The 13,502-nt window shown below is 32.8% G+C and overlaps 2 protein-coding genes and 1 non-coding gene across 4 annotated transcripts; 1 reads left to right on the forward strand and 2 right to left on the reverse strand.

Moving 5' to 3' along the window:
* Window positions 1-845: 845 nt before the first annotated feature.
* Window positions 846-2,885, reverse strand: LOC129239107 (vacuolar protein sorting-associated protein 33A). The gene is made up of 3 exons (XM_054874409.1): window positions 1,545-2,885; window positions 1,348-1,479; window positions 846-1,287 (listed from the first exon to the last, which is right to left on the reverse strand). The coding sequence occupies exons 1-3, from the start codon at window positions 2,805-2,807 to the stop codon at window positions 883-885; spliced, it is 1,800 nt and encodes a 599-aa protein (XP_054730384.1). The 5' UTR covers window positions 2,808-2,885; the 3' UTR covers window positions 846-882.
* Window positions 2,886-4,924: 2,039 nt separating this feature from the next.
* LOC129238680 (gamma-tubulin complex component 2 homolog) lies at window positions 4,925-9,183 on the forward strand. Of its 2 annotated transcripts, XM_054873783.1 has the most exons (12): window positions 4,925-5,094; window positions 5,282-5,434; window positions 5,500-5,650; window positions 5,713-6,207; window positions 6,304-6,432; window positions 6,494-6,747; window positions 6,809-7,299; window positions 7,416-7,587; window positions 7,765-7,939; window positions 8,010-8,156; window positions 8,397-8,501; window positions 8,759-9,183. In XM_054873783.1, the coding sequence occupies exons 1-12, from the start codon at window positions 5,030-5,032 to the stop codon at window positions 8,984-8,986; spliced, it is 2,565 nt and encodes an 854-aa protein (XP_054729758.1). In that variant the 5' UTR covers window positions 4,925-5,029; the 3' UTR covers window positions 8,987-9,183. The 2 variants fall into 2 exon arrangements, with proteins under 2 accessions (XP_054729758.1, XP_054729759.1); XM_054873784.1 differs by lacking the exon at window positions 8,397-8,501.
* A 455-nt stretch (window positions 9,184-9,638) lies between these two features.
* Window positions 9,639-9,711, reverse strand: Trnar-ucg (transfer RNA arginine (anticodon UCG)). Its single transcript has one exon. It is a non-coding gene; the product is annotated as a tRNA-Arg (tRNA).
* Between the last annotated feature and the right edge of the window lie 3,791 nt (window positions 9,712-13,502).

Below are 13,502 nucleotides of genomic sequence, written 5' to 3' on the forward strand. Positions count from 1 at the left end.
AACTTAATTGACACAAAGTTAATTGATCTTTGGGTTCCTCATTGACGGACAGCGTTTAAACTACCTCCGAATTTGCAAACGATAAATGAATTACCATACATTTCTAAAAAATCTGCATCAATTGGGACGAGTGTACGATGTCATACAAATGAGCATTGGAAACACAATCGAAAGTTGAAGAATTTGTGCAACGACCTGAACATCTTTTGTGATAAATTGGTACTGCTGGCCGGCGACTTTTCGCCAAACACTGCCAATCATTAAAAGATAACTGATTCAAATAATAAAAATAAATATTTGCTTGAAGTCATCGATTTGTGGAAACAACTATGTATGTTAAAATTTTCAAGTTGAACACAAATATGTGATTTTACTAACGCTAATAACGCTATGCTCCCGAGAGGAGTGAACAAGGAAAAAAAACATGAAAATAGTATTGATTCTGCCATTAGCGTTGATTCCAACCGATTTGGCGCTTTAGTTTAAACGTGGCTAGTTCCCGGTTCACCTAGCATTCGCAATGACGATTAATAAATTGCAATGCTAAGCATTAGACGTATGTGGAGTAATCCTGGAGAAGCTCTGTTTTGCTCATGGTCGGTTGTATGTAGGTATACTCAAGACTCGATAAATCATCGGCTCTTTTGGTTTTTAAAATAATAAAATTTCTATTCATTATAAAAAATTAAAAATTGGAAATTTATGGAAACATTAGTTTGGATTAATCTTTTCTAGACGAAGAGACTGAGTATGTATATAAAGATGCAGAATGAAAAACAGTTTCATCAACAACTCTTAATTTTAGAATACAGGTGCCATTTTATAGTAAATTATAACTTTCAATGTGGTTTTTACAAGAGTCATAAACAAATCACTTTTTTATTACATTAAACAATCTATAAAACTATGTTTATTTATAATTTTTGTAGTGGCTATAATGAATTCAACGTTATTATCTTCCTGCTGAGAAAGAAATCTTAGCGCTGCGATCTCCGCAAATGTACAGCCACCTATGAAAAATATCATAATGACACGTGGAATGTTGAGAGCTGAACCATCGATCGGTGTAGTTGAATTGTGGCGACCACCGATACCAGTTAACTGTGCTTGAAAATCTTCAAAAGTTGGACCTGGTAAATTATTGATTTGGCTTTTCAATGATTGCCAACCCAGAGGTTTGAGTGTCTGTTCCACGATTCGTGCAGTCAACGGTGCATAAAAACTATGTACATAACTTATATCTTTTGGCTCCACTTCAACGACGTCGTCCACAGTCAAATTTAGGGTCTGTAAATGAATGTTACAAAGCTATTACATTTAACGATTTGCAATTTAATGCATACTGACCTTTCGCAATACTGCATATGCCCGCGCTTCTGATTGAGTGTAGAGTAGGCCTGCCTTTTCCAAATTACTTATTTTAAGTAAAACATCAAGACCGTATACATGCACCAGTTCGCGTTTATAATAATTCAAAACCTACGATAAACAAAAGATGCGATCAAGTTAGATAGATACGTCATTAATTGTTTAGATTTATTAACTTTTTCCTTGAATCCGGAAGCCGCGGCACATTGCATTGACAGTAGACGTAGCACATTTCGAATATCGCTTTTTTTGGCAATTAGACCTTCAATATAGGCACTGGCCTTGTCTATGTCCTCACACATCATAAACTCTTGCTCGGCTGCGAGGTCATCGGAAAATTCGAACACATCCAATTGTTTTCGAATCAATTCCGCTATCGTGGTATGCACTGCCACAGATTGTTTTTGTGCCAACAACGCTGGCAACTTGTCTACAAAGCGTTTCATATCCTGTACCGATGCATCCTGTGCATTCGCGTTCATTTGGGCACTAATTTCTCGAGCATTACGAGATAAAATTTTTCCAACTTCGTTAAAATTTTTATTTCTCAATTCTGCGTACAACTTTTCTCCTGAGTTCAAAAATATAGTTTTTTTTTCTGCTACAAGTTGAGGCTGAGATGGGCTTTGTTCTTCGTTACGTGAGGTGAACAATTCAGCAGGCAATACAATTTGGTTATTTTTGATACCGAAAAATTCATCGATTAAACCTTCATATGTAAGTTGCGTAGCCACCGCACTTAGAATGTCAATTGAACGGTCAAGAAGTATAATTTGATCTATCAAGCCTTTGTCACTGTTCCACATCTTTTCTTCCGTACCCAGTTGTTTTGCATGCTCCCAAACTCTTTGTGAATTACCACCTTTCCCATAGATTTTTGGTATACGTCCATAGAGACGTTGTAGTTGTACCAATCCAACAGCTGCCTGATACAAGACTGTCGGATCACCATCAACTTCAACATCATGGAATGCAAACGGCATTTCCATTGAAACGATATCATTGTCTATAGGAAGGAAATTCCATTCCAACTCTTTAATTTGGGTAAAGTTATCATAAACTTTTAAATTCTCTAAGTGTTTAATGCACAGACAAGATTTCCGTGGTACAAAATATATGTGGAACTGCCGCTTTTTATCTCGATTCCTTTTTACATGTTCAGCTACTATGTCCATGAGCCGCAGTTTTGTCCGAACTATGTAAACGATATTAGAGGCATCGCGTGGTAGTTGTGTGTCTACGTTTAGCTTTAGTAGCTTTACGTTCCGGTCTGAAAATAGGGATGGAGAGGCTACCAAACCCAGAGGTCCCAGTATTTCTTCATCTAAAAGCAACTGTTTGGAACCGTCAATTAGCTGTAGAAGATTTACAATCTCCCTACAAGCGGACTCCTGCAGCAACTGAATATTTACACGGTGACTTTGCAAATAATGAAACATCTGAATGTAATACTGAAAATATTCTAGTTTTACTCTGTTGATATCAAAAATAAAGGGCGTCTGATTGTGGCCAATTAACAGCTGATATCATCATCTTTATAAAGTGCACATCATTCACAATAATTTCAATACGAGTAGTGCTGTGAAAAAATGTGTGAGAAATACTTCAAAGTTTTATTTAGAACATAATGCGTTTTACTGTATCTAACATTTGCCCTAATTCTAATTTTAAATTTTATGAGAAAAAAATAAAAAAAAATTTTTTTCTGTAATAAAATATGACGTTTGATGAATTAAATAATAAATAGAAAGAAAAAAAATATTTGGAAAAAATATTCTATTAAATAGTTAAAAGTAACAATAACGAGAAGGAAAACGTTGAGTTAATTTTTCAAAAACATAAAACATTACGGTATGAAAATAAAGTTCCTTAAATATAGTTTTGTGTTATAGCTTTTTCTTAATATTATTGGCTTCATTGCAGGATTAGTTTGCATTTAGGGTCATGAATATTAATTTAATTATATACTGCTTGAAGAACGTTGACGGAATTCGAGAATAAACAGATTTTCAATACTTGAATAACTGAAGACTTACGGTGCCCACAAAAAAACTTGGACTAAAATGAAAGATGCACAAACCGCATGATAAAAGAGAAATACGAGGCAATTCAGTATAAGTTGTTCAACACTGTCACTTCCAGAGTAAAACAGTGCTGCAAAAGTATATGACAAGATTAATGCAGAGTCACGGTTATTTAAGAGATAGGAAAGTTATAGGAAGGGGAACCATTTGCTCCACGAAAACATTTGAGCTGCAGTTTTTTTTCAGCAGAATGTACAGCAAAAGAAGCAATTCTCGTCGCCAACTATGAGAAAATTGGATGTAAAATAAGAAAATGTGACCACTCATATATTTATATAAAGAAATAAAAGACTATTTGAAAATTCCGAAGGAACTTTGAGACTAGTTGGACTCTAATTTGTTAAAATTTAGTTTGAGCTATAAGTAAAAGGATTTCTGAAGTAATTAAAGGTAAAGAGATGCAAAAAATTAATTTAACTAAAAATAATTTACTTTTCTCGTCATGTTCTTAAACTTGTTTGTACAAGGGGCACACATTTAATTACCTTTTGAATGGATTATAATTTTGCAAGTGTCGTTGTACTTCAGTCATATTTCATACTTGTGGACTAGACACCTACAGACAAGAAATGGAGCGCGTAAGGTCACAATAAAGACTTCCATCATTTAAAAAAAAATTTGTTTTTATTTAGTATTCAAAAACAAAATTGAATGATTCATTTTGCGCCACCTTGTATAGGACTAGAGTTGTCATATACAAGTTTCATAGAAAACCTTATTTGCTATAAGCAAGGCAAAAGTAGTAGCAGTAGGGTTACACTTTGACGTTCTCTATTTATTTGGTTTCTAAACTGTCAAATTTTGTTAAAGCTACTCTAAACTGTAAATTTTTTGTTTATAGATTTTGACATTCTACGCACCAAAACAAAAACAAAATACATTTGGTCTATTGGTTTTTACTCTACTGCTGCTCCGTCTTTAATGAGCCTTAGCTAGAAGTAAGACTCAATAAAAGTCTGATATGATCGGTCTTATAATTTTTAACATCATACATATGAATGACCAGTAATCCGAATTTATTATGCGTGTTGTAATAAATAAATATCACATATTAGCAAATGGTTTACTTTTTCGTGCTTAACTCTCAATCCATAATTAAAAAGTGAGATTTCCCATACACAATTCCTCTTCCAAAACCTGAGATTATAAAATAATAGATAATAACCATATTTAAAACAATAATAAATATAATAATAATAACCAAACTTATAAAAATAAAAATTCCACCAAAGCAATTTCTATGAAGAAAAATCTTTCAAAACAGCCTTGATAGCTGATTGTCAATGTTGCAGATAATCTACCATATGTGAACGGGTAGATTAATTTTGTGGATTCATTGCTAATAAATGCATATGTGAGCGGACTTTAACTCTTAAGTTATAATCCAGTTGCATGAAACGCTTTATACAATAATCGCTAGTGCATACTACTTATTAATATTTTTCGTATCTCTTATGCTACATATTCGTGAATCAATTCTTGAATGACTACTGAAGAAACTTATCCGTATTTTGTTTAATGTATTGTTATTAAAAAATAATTTAATAAACAACGCGTATCTGAAAGAAATTACCGCAATGGAAGCGGTTTCTTCAAATGATCCAATGCGTACAGCGTTGAAAATGCTTATTCGGCATTCAAAGTGAGTCTTTAAGGAGTTGTGTTTGTGACAGCTGTTCTAAGCCTTTTTGTTGTAAATGCTAGTAGTAATATTTTAACATAATGTTATTTATTGCTTTTTGTTAATCATTCAAAAAGTAGCGGGTTTTCAAACGCATTGAAGTGGTCGAATCTGATTTCGAGTAATAACTCATTTATTTTATTTGCAGTGCTACTTTTAGCGCGGACGATGTGCTGAGAGAATTTCGTACGACAAAGGAGAAGCGTTCCAATCGAAAGTTATTGAAAATATTAGAAATAATTTCAAAAAATCAACCACAAGCGGAAGAACATTTGCTGGAAGCAGCCAAGTTACTGGAGAAGTATATAGAGAATTGCTTTATTTCTGTCAATTTAGCGCTATTAATGCGTTTCGTATCACCTTCAGAAAAGACCCATTCTATTGTTTGCTCAGTTTTTTGAATCATTATTCTGAGACAAACATCATGCAGTCAATGCGGAAAAAGGATATATCTACATCAACCCCATTATTGAGCAAAAAAATGTTTGAAACAGTTACTCCAGACAGTGTATCTGACGTAAGTAGCACATCTAATTTATTGAAGGAAACCATTCTGGAGGAATTACTATTATTTTTTAGATCAAAGAGCGGGTGGTGCAAGCAGCTACTGGAGGGCTAACACGTACGGGACAAAATAGTTCTATGACAAATGTGGTCGGGGGACATTCTGCAAGTTCCTTGCATTTTACTACATGTAACAAACAACGAACTGATACACCGTGGGACTACCATACAATTGATAACCTTCAATTTCAACAAAGCAATATCAGTGCGATACCAATTAGTAGCCAAGAGACGTTACTCTTATACGATCTTATATACTGTTTAACAGGCATGCATGGTTCATACATAACACCAGAAGAGAGTGTAACCAGTGGACACAACGGTGGTCTTAAATTCAAGATATCTGATCAGATCCACAGTTCACTAAGAGACATCGCACAAGAGATGCTCCCTCTAGCCTCTTATTATACATGTGTAGAACAATTCATACAAAACGCGAGCTTCACAGACTGTGGCCAAGTACTACAAGCTTTGAGTGAAGCGCTAAGAACTATATTACACGATTATTATGTGAGTATTTTTTCTGGTTGAATTGACTATGCTATCGTCTGATATTTTGTGTACTATAATATTTATATATATTAATATTATTATTGTATCAACAAGTTGCTCTTGGCTCAGTTGGAATCAGAGTTGAATGCCGGTAATTTAACGGTCCATAAAATGCTATTTTATGTACGACCCACTCTAAATACAATGGAAGTTTTGGCAGGTGCAGTATCGGACATTTTGGTGGTAAGATTTACTAAATACCCATTGTGACGCCTTCAAAATATTTTGTCTTCTCCACTGACAGAACGAATTACGTGGTGGGCAAGTTTTAACACTTCTCTTTAATAAAATCAGCGCTTTGACTGGTGATGAGGAATCACAAAAGTTTGTCATACAATTAACACAATTAGCGGCGGTGCCTTACATGGAAATTTTGCAGCTGTGGGTGCAAAAAGGTGTTATTTGCGATCCGCAGCAAGAATTTTTAGTCGAAGACAATGAAGTTATTCGCCGTGAAGAGTTACCTGAACATTATTCAGCGGATTACTGGGAGAAGCGGTAATATCACAAAATATACATATTAGCAATTTCTACATTAATTTATATATTTGTTTGGCAGGTACACAATACGTCGTGAACGTATCCCATGTTTCCTTGAAAAAGTTTCAGATATAATATTATGTACTGGCAAGTACTTGAATGTTATCCGCCAGTGTGGCAAAAAAGTGACACCGCCTCAATCAATGAATTTGCAATTTTCACCCACAAATCAAAATTACATTAATGTCATTCAAAATGCATATCGATTCGCTTCAAAGAATCTCTTAGAAGTGTTGCTCAAGGAAAATGATTTGATGGGACACCTCATGTCTGTCAAACGCTATTTATTGTTACATCAAGGTGATTTTATCACACAGTTTATGGATGCATGTGAGGATGAGCTTACTAAAAATGTTGATAAAGTATTGCCAATGACGTTGGAAAACTTGCTCGGACTCACATTACGTTTATCGTCTGCTAAACATGACCCGTATAAAGATGATGTTCACTGTGAACTGTTAACTTACGATCTAGTAACTCAAATGTCGAAAATTATGAATAACGAAGAGGGTGTGTATATTATCAACTATAGTATTATAGTAAAAAATTAAATTCAATTAAACTATACATATACATGCGTAACAAAGTTATAGGTAAAGAAAGGATCTTTATTGTTTTTACTGCAGAGTATTGGCAATCGCACGATCGACTGGATTTAAATGGTTTGGAATGCTTTGCCTTTAGATACGAAGTGAAATGGCCTGTTTCTTTGGTGTTGAATCATATAGCAATTTCCAAATATCAAATGCTTTTCAGACAGCTTTTTTATTGCAAACATGTTGAACGACAATTGTGCAAGTAAGTTAAAAAAATTATCATGAGTAGCTTATTAATTTTTTTTACTACGATAGCCACAGTGAGAGTTATGAACTCAGTAACGCATTTCAAAATTAGTTTTTTTCTATGCAACTCGTTTTCACTATATACATACATACATACATATATATGCTTTAACATTATCATTTCCTCTTTTAGAATTTGGAAGGAAAATTCTATAGCCAAGAAATTTTCACCACAAGCAGCAGAACTCTATCGTTCCGCATTTACTTTACGCCAGCGTATGATGAATGCCGTACAAAATCTTGAATATTACATGATGATTGAAGTTATCGAACCTAATTGGCATATCTTCATACAGAATATGAATAAGGTAAGTACATACATATACGCACACGCCTTATTGGATGTAGAAAAAAAGTGCATACCCTTTTTAATTTTAGATTGAAAATGTAGATGAAGTGCTTTCATTTCATCAAGACTTTCTGGATTCCTGCTTGAAGAATTGCATGCTGACCGATACAACGTTGTTGAATCGTTCAATTTTCAAGTTGTGCAACATTTGCCTAAAGTTCTGTGAATTCATACAGGTAAATAAGAAAATATTTTCCCGTTTAGAGAGTTCACTCGCTTACCGTCAAATGTACTTCTAAAAAACATTACTTGTGGAATATTGAAGAATTGGCAAATTTCAAAGTTCTTTCCGCTTTTCATTCTCATAATTTTCATTACTACTCCAGATATGCATAGATTTCTTTAATTACTGTTATTTAACTTGTACATCTGCAAATTTTTTCCTTCATAATCTTGTTTTCCTATTGCTTGAAAAGAAATCCCAACGTTTTTTTCTTGACGCTGAGCTCAAGTCAATGGTCTGCGACAGTAACGATGAGGAAAATTCTGATTCGGAGGTTGATTTTTCGAGTCAGAAGCAGGTACAAACGAATCTAAGTTGTGACATATGTATATATATATATATATATTATATATCTTGCTTCTGTACATTTATTAACAAATGCTCTCAAACTTTTAAACTTACACATGTGCTGATTTTTTAATTTATTAATATATTTTCTTCATAAATTTGTTTTTCGGTTTTGTAAATAACAAATATTTAATTTGTTGGTCAACTGTATATGTAATTTATGATGCAAAATTTATTTTCATAATTTTTAATAAATATCTTTTTAAGTCCGAGTCATCTTTGGCACCAAACGACACTTTTTCGGAACGCGTAAAACGTTTTGATCTTGAATTCACCGGATTATTAATTGGACTCTTAAAACAGATTAATGATGTGGCATCGGACAACCCGTCGGATCGTTTTATTAACCTAGTGCATCGCATCAACTTCAATTCATTTTATAATCAGCAAATGGACAAATTATGTGCCAAGGACTCGATGATGGCACACCAGTAAATACATATAGAGTGATTGCTCAATCCATTTCTGCAGTATTTCCACATAATTATTCTGTTTAGCAATTAAATATTTTTTTTTGCATATCTTTCTTTAATATTTTACAATAAGTATTCATGTTTGTTTGTTAACCATTCCTGAAATTTCGCAAGAACCTGTGTCATTTAAAATAAATAATACTCTTTCTTTGTTGAAAAGGTGTTTGTATTAAGTAACACTTGGTATTATTAACAAATCAATGCTGGTACGTAGGAAAATATATATAAAAATCCAATTCTTGTGGTTTGTTAGTTTTTTTGTCGGTGGGATTGATTTAACACGTTCGCGGACACTAAAAATTTCAGGGAATTGCAATATCCAAAATCTGATGATACATATATTATAAGAGTAGTCAGAACATCGTATTTTAACTGTTATACAATATAAAAGTACTTAATGAATCAAGTGGTCATTACTTTGCAATGTATATTAATTACAAAAACTTAAAGTTACACGGAATTAAATGAACAAAACTTGGCTCTAAAATTTGAATGTTGTAGCATTAACGTCATTTTGCATTACTATAAAAATAAATGCTATAGCGCGCGCGTTCACGCCGTTAATTACATCAGTTTTATTAATTCGAGAAATAAAATAATTGACCACATGTCAACGACCGTGACAGGACTCGAACCTGCAATCTTCGGATCCGAAGTCCGACGCCTTATCCATTAGGCCACACGGCCAGTTGGAATTTATCTGCTAAACGTTCAATACATACGAAAGCACTACAAATCTGTTCTTTTATTACTTACAGCCGAGTTGCCACAACAGTTTGAAAGCTATTGTCGGAATGTTATTAATAGCTAACAAATAAAACTTATAGCTAAATAAAAATATGCAATATGCTTATGAATTAAAATTTAAAATGTGTTGCTTTTATAAAACAATATAAAAATTTCTGTAAGCAATTTAAAAATACATACTCATAAACGAAAAATATATTAAGTAAATAAGTATAAACTTCAGGTAATTAAATACGGAGGTCATAGTTTTTCAGCTTAAAATAACATATACATACATATTTATATTCACTTTTGGTTTTTAATAACTTTCTTACTAAAAAAAATCCAGAAAAAAAAGATTTTGTGTGATAACAATCTTTATTTTGTTTTTTACACGTTCCATTCCTTGTTTGTTTGTATACTGCATCTTTCTGATTCACAAGTGTCCAATATGATTGACTTACGATATGCCTTTTGCAAAAATTATTAAATAACATAACATAATTTATTTTCTATTAAATAACACGAATAAGTAAACTTTGCACTCATTTAAATTTTTTGCCCGCTTATAGTTTGTAACATCAGAAATACGGACAGAAATTTAGTCTTAACGTACGAAAAGTGAGCGTAGTTCTTATCCAATCTCAATATAAATGTCGGATCTAAACAAGAATGATAGATTTTTGATAAACATATCCCAAGTGACGTCAGCCCATCTGCTATTTTTGTAAATTTCTCTCAGAGGCTAATAACGATCTGCTATCCAGCGCACCTCTAACAGACTTTGCACCATGAGATCTAAATGAGTGTGGCATAGCGTATACCCTTGTGTGCAAGTGCGCGTGGGTATAAAATTTACAGACCCACTCGAAATCTATTGTTATTGCTCTCAAACCCACAATTTACATATTACGTTTGCCACAAAGAGATTGTCCCGCGTTAAATGAAGATTAGCAGAGATAAGTATATCAACAAGAGCCCACTTGACGAGCCAATAGTCAAATTAGATTTAGATTTAAAAACTCGCTGCTCGATTTTAATGTATTTCTAAGCGACCCAATAACTAAAACAAACAAAACAAGTAAAAAAAAATTAATATCTTATTTTAAACATTTTTATATTAGGGGTGTATATATATATAGAGGGGTGTATACCCATCTTAAAACTGAAAACCGCACCTTCCGGAGGTTTATAGTTTTTAGGTAATTTAATGTTAAAGTTCTGTAATTTAGGGAAAAGTTGGTGTTGCCATACACTTGAAATAAAAACGAAGTTCGTATGCAGAGATGTTCAGTGGAGGGTTGATTGTAAAACTGCAGTGTTTTTTTCTGTAATTTAAAATTGAGAAATATTTTTGAAAATAAAAACATACAAATCATCAAAACTTAAAAATTATTAAGCGTACCACAAAAAAAAAAAATAAAGAAGATTAAAAGCTAAAAATTACGGTTTATAAGTGTATTGTATTGCTCCGATCAGTTTTACAAACGGGTCCTGATGCATAGAACATTTTTTGGCATGGGCGTGCTTCGGCCGGGCTTCAAAAAAATAACCCCATCAGTCCAACTCCGACTACGCAATCCACAGTATTTTTGCGTAGAACTCCTTTTCGTGTTAAAACCATTGAACCCAAATTTTTCTTCATATTTTTGTTTTCATTTGCAGGCATCCGGCAACACCGTACTGTTCTCATTCCAATCTTCTTCTTATTCGCGTTTAAAATTGAAAAGTGGTTGTATGGACAAATGCATTTGCATTTAATTTTAACGAAAATAATTCGAATATAAGTATAAAAATAGGTAAATACACGCGTGTGAGTGTATATTTAGCGAATTTTTAGTGAAGTGTAAAAAAATATATAGTGTAATGTGCCAAACTATAGTGAAGTTCCCGGGGGCACTTTGAAGGCAAATAATTACGAAATTATTATTTCCCGAATAATTTGGAGTTATAAAGATTGTTCCTTAACACCTCCATAACATCTCCACCAAGTTTGTGCGTTATTGCGAATCCCAGCCAAAGATGTGATTTTGATTAAATTTGCTTTGCATATAAAAGCATCATTTTGAAATATAGTGAAGAACAGTCCACAGGCAAGTCCATCACCCACACAAAATTTGGCTCCAATTCTTAAAGATGGTCTGATTTTGTTAATACACGTTGTTAATCTTTATAAAACGCTGAAAATATTTATTTCAAGCCTGTTTCTTTTTTCATTGCTTTATTGTTTAAGGGGTTAGGGTAGTAAGAGGCCCGAAAAAATTATCATTTTCAATAATTTTTTTTTTTTGTTAATATAGTTAATTGCTTTATTTTTCAAAAATAAAAACAGAGCATTAATACATCATTTTTCGACTTGACTTTAGCAAAATTTCAACAAAAAAACTAATAATTGGGAAAGTTACCGCTGTTTGTGTGGAGCCCGTTTCTCCAGAAGTCCCTTGCGGTGATCATCACACATCCTTGGAGATTCATCTAAAATCAATTAGTTTTATTAATAGATAATCTTGTGCCTGATCGAAGCTTTTGGTTTTTGAAATTAACAATATGACGGGTTCAGGAAATATTTTTCAGATTTTCGAGAAAAAAAAAACGACAAATAATTGTTTAAAAAAAAAGGGAAATTAAAAAAAAAAATCCTTTGATCAGGCACGAGTTTTTATGTAGCAGTATAAATTGAAATCTACCAAGCGGTTTTTAAGTTACAGTGATCTCCAGTTCAAAAAACATAGTTTTGAGAAAAACGCATTTAAATGCTAGCTACTTGCTCTCGAACGCTCCTTTGTTAATTGTTGAATAACTCGAAAAGTATGTTTCGGATTGACTTCAAATTTTCACACAATATTTTTAAATATTATACTTTAAGAAAATGCAAAAAAAAATCAAATTTTTTGAAAACTCTGACTATCCCTAACCCCTTAAGGTATAATTGTATTTAGGCCCACGATACACACATATAGATTGAGATCCACTGATAAATACACTTTTTATGATTAAGTTTAATATGCAACCATAACTGACAAAAGCTCAAGTCGGAGTTTGCAACTTGGTTACAAAATATCACTATTAGTATGAAATTATTTTTGGAGATTTTTTCTCCTTGCGTCAGTTTCTTCATTTCGGGTCGCAAGCGAAAAAGTAGCCAATTCAGCCAATACCTATGACTCTTCTTAAACAAATTGCTGCTACGTCTACAATATCGAGCTTGGGAACTTTTTCCGAATCTTCAATATTTATTAAATTGAGCTTTTTATTCTAAGCTCAGCCAACTTATTTTCTTCGATGCATTCTGTCCGCTAACCAGCGGCGCACTAACCTAGTCGGAGGCCCAGGTCGGCATATTTAAATGAGGCCCTTCTTAGTGCAAAAAGATTGTGATTAATTTTAAATATGTCTGCCTAAGTATTTTTACATAATTATGTTTATTTGATTCAGGTCTTATAATTCGAGTTTGAATTAGACTTTAATAAACAGTTGGAATAATAAAATAAGTAAGTACAATTAAAAAAAAAACATGCAATAGAATTAAGAAATAATATATTTATTTACATATATTTTATGATATGCAAGTATGTAAGAATGAAGGCATAATACATATGTATACATAATATTATGTAGGTAACATGAACCTTATACTTATATTAAATTTTATGTTTTCGTGTCTTCATTTTACTTATCTCTTCAATAACTGCAGTGAAACCAATTTCTTTTGAAACTTTTCTTTCAATTGAACGCACAGACAGAGTGACAAG

The sequence above is a fragment of the Anastrepha obliqua genome, chromosome 2 (genome assembly GCF_027943255.1).
Source record: "Anastrepha obliqua isolate idAnaObli1 chromosome 2, idAnaObli1_1.0, whole genome shotgun sequence".
Lineage (NCBI taxonomy): Eukaryota > Metazoa > Arthropoda > Insecta > Diptera > Tephritidae > Anastrepha > Anastrepha obliqua.

What these genes read in the sequence shown, in the direction of transcription:
- LOC129239107 (XM_054874409.1), bottom strand. Translation starts at nt 2,807, where the DNA reads ATGTTTCATTATTTGCAAAGTCACCGTGTAAATATTCAGTTGCTGCAG. An exon ending in CTTCCGGATTCAAGGAAAAA is followed by an intron (nt 1,480 to 1,544) that starts GTTAATAAATCT and finishes TGTTTATCGTAG; the next exon opens with GTTTTGAATTATTATAAACG. An exon ending in CATATGCAGTATTGCGAAAG is followed by an intron (nt 1,288 to 1,347) that starts GTCAGTATGCAT and finishes ATTCATTTACAG; the next exon opens with ACCCTAAATTTGACTGTGGA.
- LOC129238680 (XM_054873783.1), top strand. Translation starts at nt 5,030, where the DNA reads ATGGAAGCGGTTTCTTCAAATGATCCAATGCGTACAGCGTTGAAAATG. An exon ending in GCGGATTACTGGGAGAAGCG is followed by an intron (nt 6,748 to 6,808) that starts GTAATATCACAA and finishes TTTGTTTGGCAG; the next exon opens with GTACACAATACGTCGTGAAC. An exon ending in ATTTTTCGAGTCAGAAGCAG is followed by an intron (nt 8,502 to 8,758) that starts GTACAAACGAAT and finishes TATCTTTTTAAG; the next exon opens with TCCGAGTCATCTTTGGCACC.